This window comes from Emys orbicularis, chromosome 7, assembly GCF_028017835.1.
Source record: "Emys orbicularis isolate rEmyOrb1 chromosome 7, rEmyOrb1.hap1, whole genome shotgun sequence".
Classification (NCBI taxonomy): Eukaryota; Metazoa; Chordata; order Testudines; family Emydidae; genus Emys; species Emys orbicularis.
Genome location: NC_088689.1, coordinates 30,395,732 through 30,410,408, shown reverse-complemented (window position 1 = coordinate 30,410,408; position 14,677 = coordinate 30,395,732). Strand labels below are relative to the sequence as shown.

The following is a 14,677-nucleotide window of genomic DNA, read 5'->3' as shown; positions in this document are numbered from 1 at the left end:
TGCACGGAGCCTCCCCCCCCCGTGTTCTTGGGCGTCTGGGTGAGGAGGCTATGGAACATGGTGAGGGGGGAGGGCGATTATACAGGGGCTGCAGCGGCACTCTGTGATCCTGCTGCCGTTCCTGAAGCTCCACCAGACGCCGGAGCATGTCCGTTTGATCACGCAGCAGCCCGAGCATTGCAGCCAGCCACCTCTCATCTTGAGCATCCCTCATGGCCTCACGTTCACTGGCATCTTTCCTGTACTTTGATACCGTGTCCTTCCACTCATTCAGATGAGCTCTTTCATCGCGGGTCGATTGCATGATTTCCGAGAACATGTCGTCTCGTCTGCGTTTTTTTCGCTGCCTTATCTGAGATAGCCTTCGGGATGGAGGAGGGACGCTTGAAAAATTTGCAGCTGCGGGGAGGGAGGGAAAAAAGGGAGAGAGGTATTTAAAAAGATACATTTTACAGAAAAATGCTTATACTCTTTCACTGTGAACAACACTATTCACATTACATAGCACATGTGATTTCGGTACAAGGTTGCATTTTGCATCTTATATTGAGTGCCTGCGGCTTTGGTGTTAGAGATCACAGACGCAGGGCCGGGCAACAGAATTCAGCTTGCATGCAGCCATGGTAAGCCATTGTTTTTCGGCTTCTGCAACCTTCATAAAAGCAGCGCCCTCTTTTCCCATACCAAGCAAAGCCCATTGAGTGTTGCGGTTTTCCTGTTAACGTGCAGCAACAGAAACCAAACTAACTCCCCTCCCCCATCCAATTCTCTGGGATGATCGCTTTACCCCTCCCCCCACTGCGTTGCTGGTATCAGGGAAGATCCCTGCAGAAAGCAAACTAACCCCCCCCATCACAGTACACTCACCAGAGGTCCCTTCCATGGCTTCATGGTCTGGGATAACACCTTGGGAGGTTTGGGAGGGTACTTCAGTCAGGCTGAGAAAAAGGTCCTGGCTGTTGGGGAGAACGGAGTGTTGTGTGCTTGCCGCAAGCTCGTCCTCCTCCTCACCTTCCCCGTCCGCAGAATCCTCAGGCATGGCTGAGATTACCCCCTCCTCGGAATCCACGGTCAGAGGTGGGGTAGTGGTGGCAGCCCCCCCTAGAATTGCATGCAGCTCAGTGTAGAAGCGGCATGTCTGCGGCTCTGACCCGGACCTTCCGTTTGCTTATTTGGTTTTCTGTTAGGCTTGTCTGAGCTCCTTAACTTTCATGTGGCACTGATATGAGTCCGTATTGTGGCCTCTCTCCATCATGCCCTTGGAGATTTTTTCAAATGTTTTGGCATTTCGTCTTTTGGAACATAATTCTGCTAGCACTGAATCCTCTCCCCAGATCAGATCCAGTACCTCCCGTACGGTCCATGCTGGTGCTCTTTTTCGATTCTCAGACTGCATGGTTACCTGTGCTGATGAGCTCTGCGTGGTCACCTGTGCTCTCCACGCTGGGCAAACAGGAAATGAAATTCAAAAGTTCGTGGGGCTTTTCCTGTCTACCTGGCCACTGCATCCAAGTTCAGATTACTGTCCAGAGTGCTCACAATGGTGCACTGTGGGATAGTTCCCGGAGGCCAATATCGTTTAATTTCGTCCACACTAACCCTAATTCGAACTGGCAATGTTGATTTCGGCGCTACTCCCCTCGTCGGAGAGGAGTACAGAAATTGATTTTAAGAGCCCTTTATGTCGAAGTAAATGGCTTCGTTGTGTGGATGGGTGCAGGGTTAATTCGATTTAACGCTGCTAAATTCGACCTAAACTCATAGTGTAGACCAGGCCTCAGTGATATCAGTAGGTAGTGGGTAACCTCACTGCAGGCTGAACAGTCTTTCACTGCAGCATTGTCCCACATACAGCAGCTAGACCTGGTTATCAGTTATTTCAGCTCTAGCGATTACTTAACAGAAAAAAGACTCTCAACTGAGTCTAATCAGCCCTATCTTTAAACAGTGGAGAAGGAGAGAGTCAAATGGCTTCTAGGAGTCTTTAGGCAGAGCCCTCACCACCAGATTTAGTTCGAGCAAATATTATGGTGTTTTTAAAACAGTTTCCATGCAACTTGCAGACATTTCACTCTTGACATTGTTCCTTTTAGTTTCCATTTAACTAGCGTCTTCACTTCTGTGTAGTTCTCCTTTTCAATTTAAGTGCTACTGTGGTGGGTTTCTTTGGTATTTCCCCCCCACTGGGATGTTAAATTTAATTACATTAGGTTTGCTGTTACTGAGTGGTTTAGCCATACCTCACACCTTTTGGACCAGATCCTGTGCTCCATTTAGGAGTAAATCAAGAATTGCCTCTCCCCTTGTGGGTTCCAGAACTAGCTGCTCCAAGAAGCAGTAATTAATAGTGTCTAGAAATTTGCTCTCTGAATCCCACCCTGAGGGGACATCTACCCAGTCAATAGGGGGACAGTTGAAATCCCCCATTATCACTGGGTTTTCTATTTTTGTAGCCTCTCTAATCTCCTTGAGAATTTCACAATCACCATCCTGGTCAACTAGTCAGTTGTATATTCCTACTGCTATGCTCTTATTATTCAAGCATCAAATTTCTATCCATGGAGACCCTATGGTACAGTTTGATTCATTTAAGATTTTTCCTATATTTCACTCTAGGTTTTCTTTCACATATAGTGCCACTCCCTGACCAGCATGACCTACTCTGTCATTCCCATATATTTTGTATCCTGGTATTACTGTGTCCCATCATCAATCTTCCACCAAGTTTCTGTGATGCCTATTATATCAATATCCTCATTTAATACTAGGCACACAAGTTCACTCATCTTAGTATTTAGATTTCTAGAGAGACAAGGTGGGCGAAGTAATGTCTTTTATTGGACCAACTTCTGTTGATGAAAGAGACAAGCCTTCAAGCTACACAGAGCTCTTCTTCAGGTCTAGGAAAGGGATTCAAAGTGTCACAGCACAATACAAGGTGGAACAGATTATTTAGCATAAATAGTTAACTCATGGTAACACAATGGTTCTCAAACTGTGAGGCGCGCCCCTCGGGGGGGGGGGGGGTGTCACATAGGAATGTTCGGGACATGGAGCAAGCCTCCACAGGGGGTGGGGAGGGAACACCACACTTCCAGCATTTTAGCTCATCACTAGTAAGTTACACCCATTTTGCACACATGCTTAATGCCAAATTGCACTACATTTCCCCCACTTACACCTATTGCCTAAACAACATGCCCTCCATGTGTAATTTACACCCATGTTTAAATCAAAGGATCTGGCCCTAAAATTTTCAGATGATACAAATAAAGTTTTTTGCTGTGTTGAAATAAAACGGTACTGTAGATAACATTAAAATGAAGAATTTAACCCCAATCCTGCTCCTAATAGGGCAGACTGTTAAGAAGCAGGGCACAAACCTCTGGATTTTAAGTCAACAGCAAAATCCACACTGACTACAATAGGGAAGGATTGGCTCCCTTGTCAGTAGCGGATACTGAAATTAAAATTATGCTATGTTGTTACACAATTGCTTTTGTTACATTATCTTTCTCCTGTCTGTTAATAAAAGGTAAAGGATGGGAGATGTAAGTGTTGGATAGCTTTACACATTTGCAATTGACTGATTCAGGGCTAAGTATCACACACTCCAGAATACTGATATAACTCACAAAAATGGAAAAAGAAACAGAGGAAGTCTAATTTAATATTTTACATATATAAAACTAAAACTTTGTAGCAGTTTTAGAAACTTTATCTACAAGGACTCTAATGGTTAATTTTCTGACATTGATGTTTCTCACGGAGTACATGGAAAGTCAGCATTTTAGGAAAGAGCCTTCTCTATACTGTAGCAAATTTTAAAGATTTAAATTAATAATTTTATATTTAGAGCCAACTTTTTAGGTCCTTATTTTGCAACCTTTGGAAGACGCCAGGCTTTACAGAAAGTCAATGCAACAGCAACAATCAATCATTCTGCTGGCACACTACAGCATGGCATTAAGGGGAAAAAAGGCACTAGACTGAAAGCTGCTCAAGGCTTTAATCCAATATTCTGTTGTGTATTAATACCAAACATTTAAAAAATAGAAAAAATAGCAAGACAGCAAAGATTCAAATGGAGTCTTTTTAATAATTAATCTAAGATTCTATACTTTTAAAAACATATTAGAGATCTTCTGTACATAAATATTACCTGGCAGGATGTATTGTCAAACTATATATGCATTACTTAGAAAATGGATTTTTCTTTTGCAGTGCATTCAAAGGGTATTTATATTGTACAAGAAGTGAACAGAACTTACACTAGAACTCAATTTGACCCTGTATCTATCACAAAACATCACGTTACATTATTCCTTATTTGGAAAAGTCCACATTGAGTTAATTTTTTTTTAATTATTTACAAATTGACTTTAGATATTATACAGGACCTTCATTGTAACATACTGAGTGTTTCTATTATCTGTAATTCATTATCTTACCCCTGCTTATACATTTAGATCTAGTCTACACTACAAAGTTAGTGTACAAAAGCCATGTGGTTTGGGGGATTTTTAAAAAGGTGAGAAAATTATGGGATAGGGATGGCATTATGGGATAGAGAAAGTTGCTTGATGGGAACTTGACACTCAGCTCCCAGAGTTCCCTGCGCAGCTCACTTCTACCCTGTACACATTGCAAAAATCCCCCCAAACTCATTGTGACAGAGGGTGGCGCCTGGCACACAGAGGTACCTACCCATGGGACACTGCACTTTGGATCGGTACAAGCACACGTGCTGAGTACACAAAGCACCGACGCAAGCCACTGAGCATGCATGTGCACAAGCAATATACGAACTTTACGCCAATGTAACTTCCGTCAAGCAAAGTTGGCAGTGTAGACATGGCCCAAACGTATAATAGTTCCCAATGCAGATCTCATTTGCACCAGCTGGACATCCATGTAACTCCACTGAGTCAACAGAGCAAGATCAGAATCAGGCTCACTTCTGTCCACAAAGACTTTTGAAGCCACTTAAAATTAATATAAGTATCAATATAATGCACAGATCCTCAGTGAGGTAAGCATGTGCATTTCCGATGCATTTGCTCAACTTTAAACTGTACCTACACTCGGTACATGATGTTTGTTATACTTTTCACAATATACATGGAGTATAACAGAGTTAAAAAAAGAATGTCTTAGACACCGAAGTATCACTCACTGTAAGGATTCCCCACAAAACTAACTTCTTCCTCCTATATTCTTTTCTAACTCATGATAAATGTTACCACATACATTATAAGGAAAATGCAAGTTAGAAGGTGTTTGTGTAAGTCTACCAGTTATGCAGGTAGTGCAAACAGCAGCAACATACACTAATATGCACTAATTTTCCAAGTAAAATCAAAAGGGACACACTCAAAATTACTTTAAATCTTGCTTCATTTATATTGTACTCCAGCAAGTTATATAAAATAATAATAATAATAATAAAAATAAAAATATATTTTTAATAATAATAAAACCACCTCCGAAGAGCAGAGATCATATCTTTTTGGATCAAACTAAATCACTTAATAATCTATAAAATCCCAGAAAAAAAAAAAGTGGATGTCGGAGTAGGGTAGGGGTGGGGAAAAAAAATAATCACTGGAGATACTCAAGAAAACTCCTTACAATTTTGCAGTCAGGAAGTAGTCCTTTGAGCAATGGAGATTATATAATCCTTTTCTTCTTCTTTTTGTACCTGATATGCCCAAGCAGTATTTAACTGACCATATATAATTCTATGCCCCTATAGAATTATATGCCCAAATTGCTAGATTGACAGCCCTGAAGAAGTCTGTTCTCTTTTTCGACACACAACAATCATAGGTCAAGTTTCCCATGCTGCTTCACTAATGTACCTGCACCTTGACATGAGGGGTAAGGAGGACAACTGAACCTCCATACTCATCCAATCCTTAACCCTCCTGCCGAGACTGCAAACAAAGGTGTCAATTGCAATGAACTGGAATGAGATTATTATTTGTTTCACATACACCAAACCATCAATGAGTGTGGACCAAGTGGTATTTCAACTAATTACTTGGAAGCAAAAGGGTCTACATCTGTTATTTCTGATTACTTAGTTGCACTTCATTATATTTATTTAGAAATATATTGACAAACCCAATAGATTGTTCACGGTGGACAGGAACACAGATAAATCAGACAGTAAGATTAATAGCACTTTCTAGACAGGTAGACCGATTTTCAGACCACAGAGTATGTCTTCACTGATGAGTTTACTAGAATTGTCTATATTCAAATTACTCCTCTCAAGCGAGAGCGGCCACACAGCAAAATAACACTCAAGCTGCTCTATCCACAATGGTACCTCAATCACTCCTGTGTGTCGCTAAGACTTCTGGGGGCATATCCCATGGTTTTGTGCTGCAATAAGCAAAGTTTCTCTGTGAATTCTTTCCAAGTGAATTGTGTGTGGGAGAGCTAGTCTGGTCCTTTCTGGGCACAGGAAGGCATTGTGGGAAAGCAATGAAGGAGCAGCAGGATTGGCAGAGGAAGGCATTGTGGGAAAGCAATGAAGGAGCAGCAGGATTCAAGCAGAGTTAGTTTGCATCCACACTACAGAATGGTTGTGTCAGCAGGTGATAAGTTATGTTAACTCGAGGTTTAGCCTATACCTCAGAGTGGCCAGCCAACTCGAGTTAAAAGCACCATGACACTTGAATAAATATCTTTTGGTATGGAAGTAACTTGGGTTAAGGCCAAAAACTCAAGTTAAAACTTGAGTTAACTTTACAGTGAAGACAAGCCCTGAATCCCTAGGTGTCAGGGATGCTACTCATAAAACTAGGTCGCAAGCCATTTAGGGAAGCCTGTGTTAACACAAAGACCATGTAACCCATTCCATATTAAAGGCATCCCTGCTTTGAGGGTCAGAGCTTTCAGCGTGGCATTAATTTGTGTATGTACATCGTCCTCCCCTCCCCCCGGTACAACTCCCTTTAAACGACCAAGCTATTATACCATTTATATAATAATGCAGCATTTTGGATTACGATTTAAGAATCAACAAGAGGCAAAGACTTCAATGGGCCGATGCAATTTCATTGTGTTCATAACATCATATGGCAAGGGTGGAGAGCCACACTATACTACAACTTATACCTGAGACCTATAAACCTTTACAATTTATTTTTCCTTGTCTCAAAGAGAACAGCAGATTCTTGTATAACCAAACGGAGATCCAGGGTCTACCAATGATTGGACATTAATGACTCAAGACACTTAGGCCCAATTCAGACCTGCTGTAAGCAGGATAAAGGATTGTATGTTAATTTAACATTGAGGAAAAAGAGGACCATCACCTCCTGGTTTTTATTGTTAAATATCCCATCTTTATCAATAAGCATTACAATACATCTTGAATTTTCATAAATCAAAGTACTTACCACTCTTTTTGAATCTATATTTTGTGACTCATTTACTTCCTGCTTTCCAAGTTTTTTCATATAATTGTAAACTTCTGAACTAAAGCATTCACCCCCGTAGAATGCACTGCTCCAACCAAGACTACAACTTTGAAAGTCCGATGAGCTGGGGGAGACAGGGTAATTATTTTCAGAAGTTTCCTCTTCTTGTTCTCTATTCTCTTCTACGAAGTCAGGACTGAGACAATCATTACGTTGTAAACAACTTCCACCCTTTTCTGTTATTAATATAACCTTCTGCAGCCTCAATTCTTTCTCAAAATTATCTAGTGGAAGCTCATCCAAGTCCATTTCAGCCAATGATACATCTGTAGTGGGCATTGCCTTGGTGTAAGAGGCCACCTGTCTCTCTTTCCCTTTTAAAGAGAACAAAGAAACAAACAGTCATACATAGGAGCATATCTAAATTTCTGTTTATTTTTTTAGATTTAAATGCCAGGCATATGAAAAGCAGTTGTCAAGCCACCTATGCCCTGTAACTGTGGCACTGTCAGTTGTCATGACAACCACGACCAGATATTTTAGTAATCCAAGGGTACTAGCACTTTGCTGGCAAATAGAGTGACAAAAAACAGGTGACCCATAAGTTTAAAGGGCATAAGACTAACATTATGTAACTACACTTTTAAATGCCCAAGGTCAAAAATATTGTCAAAGTGTGGAACTATTAAACCTCACTTCAAGAGTTTCTGTAAAATGCAATAAAGATGCACGCTGAACATGTACAGCAGCTCTAAAATACATAGGCTGGGATAGAGGCTGCACACAAAAATAAATGTGGGTCATAAACATATGCACCCACTAGTAAATAAGTGCTTAGCTTTTATATAATGCTTTTTAATCTATAAGTCTCAAAGCTCTTTACAAAGGACACAGAGGCCATACATAGCAGGCCAGGTCCTCAGCTAGAGCCAAACTGCACACAGAGCAAGTTGACAAAGGGGATTTTGGGGCACCAAACTTACTTTAGCACTCAGCTGGTCTTACTGATGTTGGACACAGGACCAATCCCCTAAACTGTGTTGGATCTTTTCTATCTCACAACAGCTGTTAACAGCCCCAAGAGACTGAAATGACAGTCAATGATTGGTCACACTCCTCTTCCCTACTACAGGGCAGCATAGAAGAGACGTGGGATAAGAGCCTTTATGTCAACACTATGACCACCAGAGGGTCTCCTGGGCCCATATATGCCCGAATAATCCTCCAAGGCCCAGATATGCCAGCTTTAGAGCCAAATGGCACTGTATGAAAACCTGGCCCAGCATACATCTTTCATACTGGCTCAGAATGAATGTTAACGTGTTTATGACACCATGCAAGTGTGAACTTATACTTTAATCTTTGTCATTAAAGACGACTGAAAGCAGAGTTTAAAACACTCTGTTAATCATACCCAACCAACCTTTGGCCAAGCAGGAAAATCACTACAGTTTGGAAATGGATTAGTTTGTGGGTGCTTTGCAATCCCAGTGTGCAGTTGCACACCGTGTTTGGAAGAACAGACATTTAGGAGTACTGAAATCTGGGAGGTTTCCCAACTTGAGATCATGAAGAATGGAGTTTGTGGGAGTGAGGCTGTGGCTTCTGCAGCAGGCCAACATTCTCTCAAAAAGTCAATTCAGTGAATCCATGTGCTGAAGACAGTCACCTGACCTGCAGAAATGGATGTCCGACTCCAGAAAACAGTTCCATAACCACCTGAGTTGAGGACACCTCCCTTAGCTGACACTAGTAATAGACCCATAGGCTCTGGTGCACCCAGGTCACAGCTTGACCATATTTTGGCTGGGCCAATCCTGAGTTGCGCTGCAACCCCATATGCCAGGTCACAACACCACTGACTCAAATTTAGCACACCCGCCCCTCTGTCATGGTGGGGGGGGGGAGGGGTGTCGCAGTGCCACTCAGACCTGCCATTGTGGTCCTGGGTGCCAAGTCACAATGCCACTAACTCAAATCTGGAGCCACTGGGTATAGGAACTCATGGGATTAGGGACTGGGGTCAGGCTGCTGATGGGGACACCTGAGAAGGGGAAGAGGAGGGTCAGGTGTGGGGCAAATCTATGCCCCCAAACATACTTTCAATGGTGCTCCATAGTCCATGGACCCTCTGTGGGTCAGCCCACAGAAGAAGGCACGTGATACACACACACAGTGTGTGTAATCATCAACATCTGTAGCTCCTCTCTAATTTACACATTTGCTTTCTAACTGGTATTTTCATCAATGTGGCCCTTTACCCAAAGTGTAAAAAATGGTCATTTTAAGTCTGACATATTAGGTAGTGCTGGTTATAAATTATGCACAAAAAACCCTAGATTTCTTGTAAAAAGGTTGTTTTTTTGTTTTGTGTTTTTAAACTGAAAGGTTCCTTGCTAGGCTACTTATTTTACTATTCAGTACAATACGTTTAATTTTGATAAGCCATGCTGAGCAAGGCAATAACAGGATCAGAGACTTTAGAGAAGAACCAGCGTTAGTTCACCTCTCAGGGTATGTCTACACTACGAAATTAGGTCGAATTTATAGAAGCCGGTTTTATAGATATTGGTTTTATACAGCCGATTGTGTGTGTCCCCACATAAAATGCTCTAAGTGCATGAAGTCGGCGGACCGCGTCCACAGTACCGAGGCTAGCGTCGACTTCCGGAGTGTTGCACTGTGGGTAGCTATCCCACAGTTCCCCGCAGTCTCCGCCGCCCATTGGAATTCTGGGTTGAGATCCCAATGCCTGATGATGCAAAACAGTGTCGCGGGGGTTTCTGGGTACATGTCGCCAGGCCCCTCCCCCTCCGTCAGAGCAACGGCAGAAAATCGATTCGCGCCTTTTTACCTGGGTTACCTGTGCAGACAACATACCACGGCAAGCATGGAGTCCGCTCAGCTCAGCTCACCGTCACCATGTGTCATCTGGGTGCCGGCAGACGTGGTACTGCATTGCTACACAGCAGCAGCTAATTGCCTTTTGGCAGTAGATGGTGCAGTATGACTGGTAGCCTTCATCAGCTATCTGGGTGCTGGCAGACGTGGGTGCTGCTACACAGCAGCAGCCCCTTGCCGTTTGGCAGTAGATGGTGTATTATGACTGGTATCCGTCATCGTCGTATTCCAGTTCAATCAGAGGCACCTGGGCAGACATGCTTTGTCTCCTGGAGACTCAGTCCTGCCGGCAGTCCTATTGAACCGTCTTGACGATGATGGCTAGCAGTCGTAGTACAGTATCTTCTGCCAAGCACCCAGAAGATGCCGAGGGCTATCAGTCATGCTGCACCGTCTGCTGCCAGCTTAAGATGTAAAAAATAGATGTATTCATTTGCTTGTCCCTCCCTCCGTGAAATCAACGGCCTGCTAAACCCAGGGTTTTGAGTTCAATCTTTGGGGGGGCCATTCTGTGTGACAGTTGTTTGTGTTTCTCCCTGATGCACAGCCACCTTTGTTGATTTTAATTCCCTGTACCTGTACGCCATGTCGTCAGTCCCCCCTTCCTCCCTCCATCAGTTTCGCGCCTTTTTTCAGACCAGACGCCATAGCACTGGGATCATGGAGCCTGCTCAGATCACTGGGGCAATTATGAGCACTATGAACACCACACACATTGTCCTGGAGTATATGCAGAGCCAGGACATGCCAAAGCAAAACCAGGACCAGCCGAGGAGGCGATTGCAGCGCGGCGACGAGAGTGATGAGGAAATTGACATGGACATAGACCTCTCACAAAGTACGGGCCCCAGCAATGTGCAAATCATGGTGTTACTGGGGCAGGTTCATGCCGTGAAACGCAGATTCTAGGCCCGGGAAACAAGCACAGACTGGTGGGACTGCATCGTGTTGCAGGTCTGGGACGATTCCCAGTGGCTGCGAAACTTTTGCATGCGTAAGGGCACTTTCATGGAACTTTGTGACTTGCTTTCCCCTGCCCTGAAGCACCAGAATACCAGGATGAGAGCAGCCCTCACAGTTGAGAAGCGAGTGGCGATAGCCCTGTGGAAGCTTGCAACGCCAGACAGCTACCGGTCAGTCGGGAATCAATTTGGAGTGGGCAAATCTACTGTGGGGGCTGCTGTGATCCAAGTTGCCAGGGCAATCAAAGACCTGGTGATATCAAGGGTAGTGACTCTGGGAAATGTGCAGGTCATAGTGGATGGCTTTGCTGCAATGGGATTCCCAAACTGTGGTGGGGCGATAGACGGAACCCATATCCCTATCTTGGCACCGGAGCACCAAGCCACCGAGTACATAAACCGCAAGGGGTACTTTTCAATGCTGCTGCAAGCCCTGGTGGATCACAAGGGACGTTTCACCAACATCAACGTGGGATGGCCGGGAAAGGTACATGATGCTCGTGTCTTCAGGCACTCTGGTCTTTCAAAAGCTGGAGGAAGGGACTTTCTTCCCGGACCAGAAAATAACCGTTGGGGATGTTGAAATGCCTATCGTTATCCTTGGGGACCCAGCCTACCCCTTAATGCCATGGTTCATGAAGCCGTACACAGGCAGCCTGGGCAGTAGTCAGGACCTGTTCAACTATAGGCTGAGCAAGTGCCGAATGGTGGTGGAATGTGCATTTGGACGTTTAAAAGCGCGCTGGCACAGCTTACTGACTCTGATAGACCTCAGCGAAACCAATATCCCCATTGTTATTGCTGCTTGCTGTGCACTCCACAATATCTGAGAGAGTAAGGGGGAGACATTTATGGCGGGGTGGGAGGTTGAGGCAAATCGCCTGGCAGCTGATTACGCGCAGCCAGACACCAGGGCGATTAGAAGAGTACAGCAGGGCGCGGTGCGCATCAGAGAAGCTTTGAAAACGAGTTTTGTGACTGGCCAGGCTACGGTGTGAAACTTCTGTTTGTTTCTCCTTGATGAACCCTCCGCCCCCCCCCGGTTCACTCTACTTCCCTGTAAACCAACCACCCCACCCTCCCCTCCCCCCTTCGAGCACCGCTTGCAGAGGCAATAAAGTCATTGTTACTTCTCATTCATGCATTCTTTATTAATTCATCACACAACTGGGGGGATAATTGCCAAGGTAGCCCGGGATGGGTGGGGGAGGAGGGAAGGAAAAGGACACACTGCAGTTTAAAACTTTAACTCTTATTGAAGGCCAGCCTTCCGATGCTCGGGCAATCATCTGGGGTGGAGTGACTGGGTGGCCGGAGGCCCCCCCACCGTGTTCTTGGGCGTCTGGGTGAGGAGGCAATGGGACTTGGGGAGGAGGGCTGTTGGTTACACAGGGGCTGTAGCGGCGGTCTCTGCTCCTGCTGCCTTTCCTGCAGCTCAACCATACGCTGGAGCATATCAGTTTGATGCTCCAGCAGCCGGAGCATCGACTCTTGCCTTTTGTTTGCAAGCTGACGCCACCTATCATCTTCAGCCCGCCACTTGACTGTTCAGCCCGCGATTCATCCCGCCACCTCTCCTCTCATTCAAATTGTGCTTTTTTGCACTCTGACATTGACTGCCTCCACGCATTCTGCTGTGCTCTTTCAGCGTGGGAGGACATCTGGAGCTCCGTGAACATATCATCCCGAGTCCGCCGTTTTCTCCTTCTAATCTTCGCTAGCCTCTGCGAAGGAGAAACATTTGCAGCTGGTGGTGGAGAAGGGAGAGGTGGTTAAAAAAGACACATTTTAGAGAACAATGGGTACACTCTTTCACGTTAAATTATGCTGTTCACATTACACAGCACATGTGCTTTCGTTACAAGGTCGCATTTTTCCTCTTATATTGAGGGCCTGCCGGTTTGGTGTGAGAGATCACTCACGCAGTGCCAGGCAACAGAATTCGGCTTGCAGTCAGCCATGGTAAGCCACAGTCTTTTGGCTTTTTTAACCTTCATAACATGTGGGAATGGTTTCAAACAGCAGCGCCCTCATTTCCCATACCAAGGACCCATTGGGTTGGCCATTTAAAATGGGTTGGCAATGTAAAATGAGGGGCTGGGGTTTCCGGGTTAACATGCAGCACAAAGCCCACTACCCTCCCCCCCCACACACACACCCAATTCTCTGGGATGATCACTTCACCCCTCCCCCCCACCGCGTGGCTAACAGCGGGGAACATTTCTGTTCAGCCGAGCAGGAACGGGCACCTCTGAATGTCCCCTTAATAAAATCACCCCATTTCAACCAGGTGACCGTGAATAATATCACTCTCCTGAGGATAACAAAGAGAGATAAGGAATGGATGTTGTCTGCATGCCAGCAAACACCGGGACCATACGCTGCCATGCTTTGTTATGCAATGATTCCAGACTACATGCTACTGGCCTGGCGTGGTAAAGTGTCCTACCATGGCGGACGGGATAAGGCAGCCCTCCCCAGAAACCTTTTGCAAAGGCTTTGGGAGTACATGAAGGAGAGCTTTCTGGAGATGTCCCTGGAGGATTTCCGCTCCATCCCCATACACGTTAGACTTTTCCAGTAGCTGTACTGGCCGCGATTGCCAGGGCAAATTAATCATTAAACACACTTGCTTTTAAACCATGTGTAATATTTACAAAGGTACACTCACCAGAGGTCCCTTGTGTGCCCTCAGGGTCTGGGAGCACGCCTTGGGTGAGTTCGGGGGTTACTGGTTCCAGGTCCAGGGTGATAAACATATCCTAGCTGCTGGGGAAACCGGTTTCTCCGCTTCCTTGCTGTGAGCTATCTTCATTTTCTTCATCATCATCATCATCTTCCGCGTACCCCGAACCCGCTTCCCTGTTGCGTGTTTCTCCATTGACGGAGTCAAAGCACACGGTTGGGGTAGTGGTGGCTGCACCCCCTAGAATGGCATGCAGCTCCGCGTAGAAGCGGCATGTTTGCGGCTCTGCCCCAGACCTTCCGTTTGCCTCTCTGGCTTTGTGGTAGGCTTGCCTTAGCTCCTTAATTTTCACGCGGCACTGCTGTGCGTCCCTGTTATGGCCTCTGTCCTTGGCCTTGGAGACCTTTTCTAATATTTTGCCATTTCATTTACTGCTACAGAGTTCAGCTAGCACTGATTCGTCTCCCCATATGGCGAGCAGATCCCGTACCTCCCGTTCTGTCCATGCTGGAGCTCTTTTGCGATCCTGGGACTCCATCATGGTTACCTGTGCTGATGAGCTCTGCGTGGTCGGTCACCTGTGCTCTCCACACTGGGCAAACAGGAAATTAAATTCAAAAGTTCGCGGGGCTTTTCCTGTCTACCTGGTCAGTGCATCTGAGTTGAGAGTGCTGTCCAGAGCGGTCACAATGAAG

The 14,677-nt window shown here is 45.1% G+C and overlaps 1 protein-coding gene across 1 annotated transcript in view; it reads right to left on the bottom strand.

Moving 5' to 3' along the window:
* Window positions 1-14,677, bottom strand: part of KNDC1 (kinase non-catalytic C-lobe domain containing 1) — a 118,955-nt gene that overhangs the window by 35,570 nt on the left and 68,708 nt on the right. Inside the window, exon 17 of the mRNA XM_065408135.1 lies at window positions 7,413-7,807. Coding sequence (XP_065264207.1) covers window positions 7,413-7,807 — 395 coding nt within the window. The remainder of the gene's footprint in view (window positions 1-7,412; window positions 7,808-14,677) is intronic.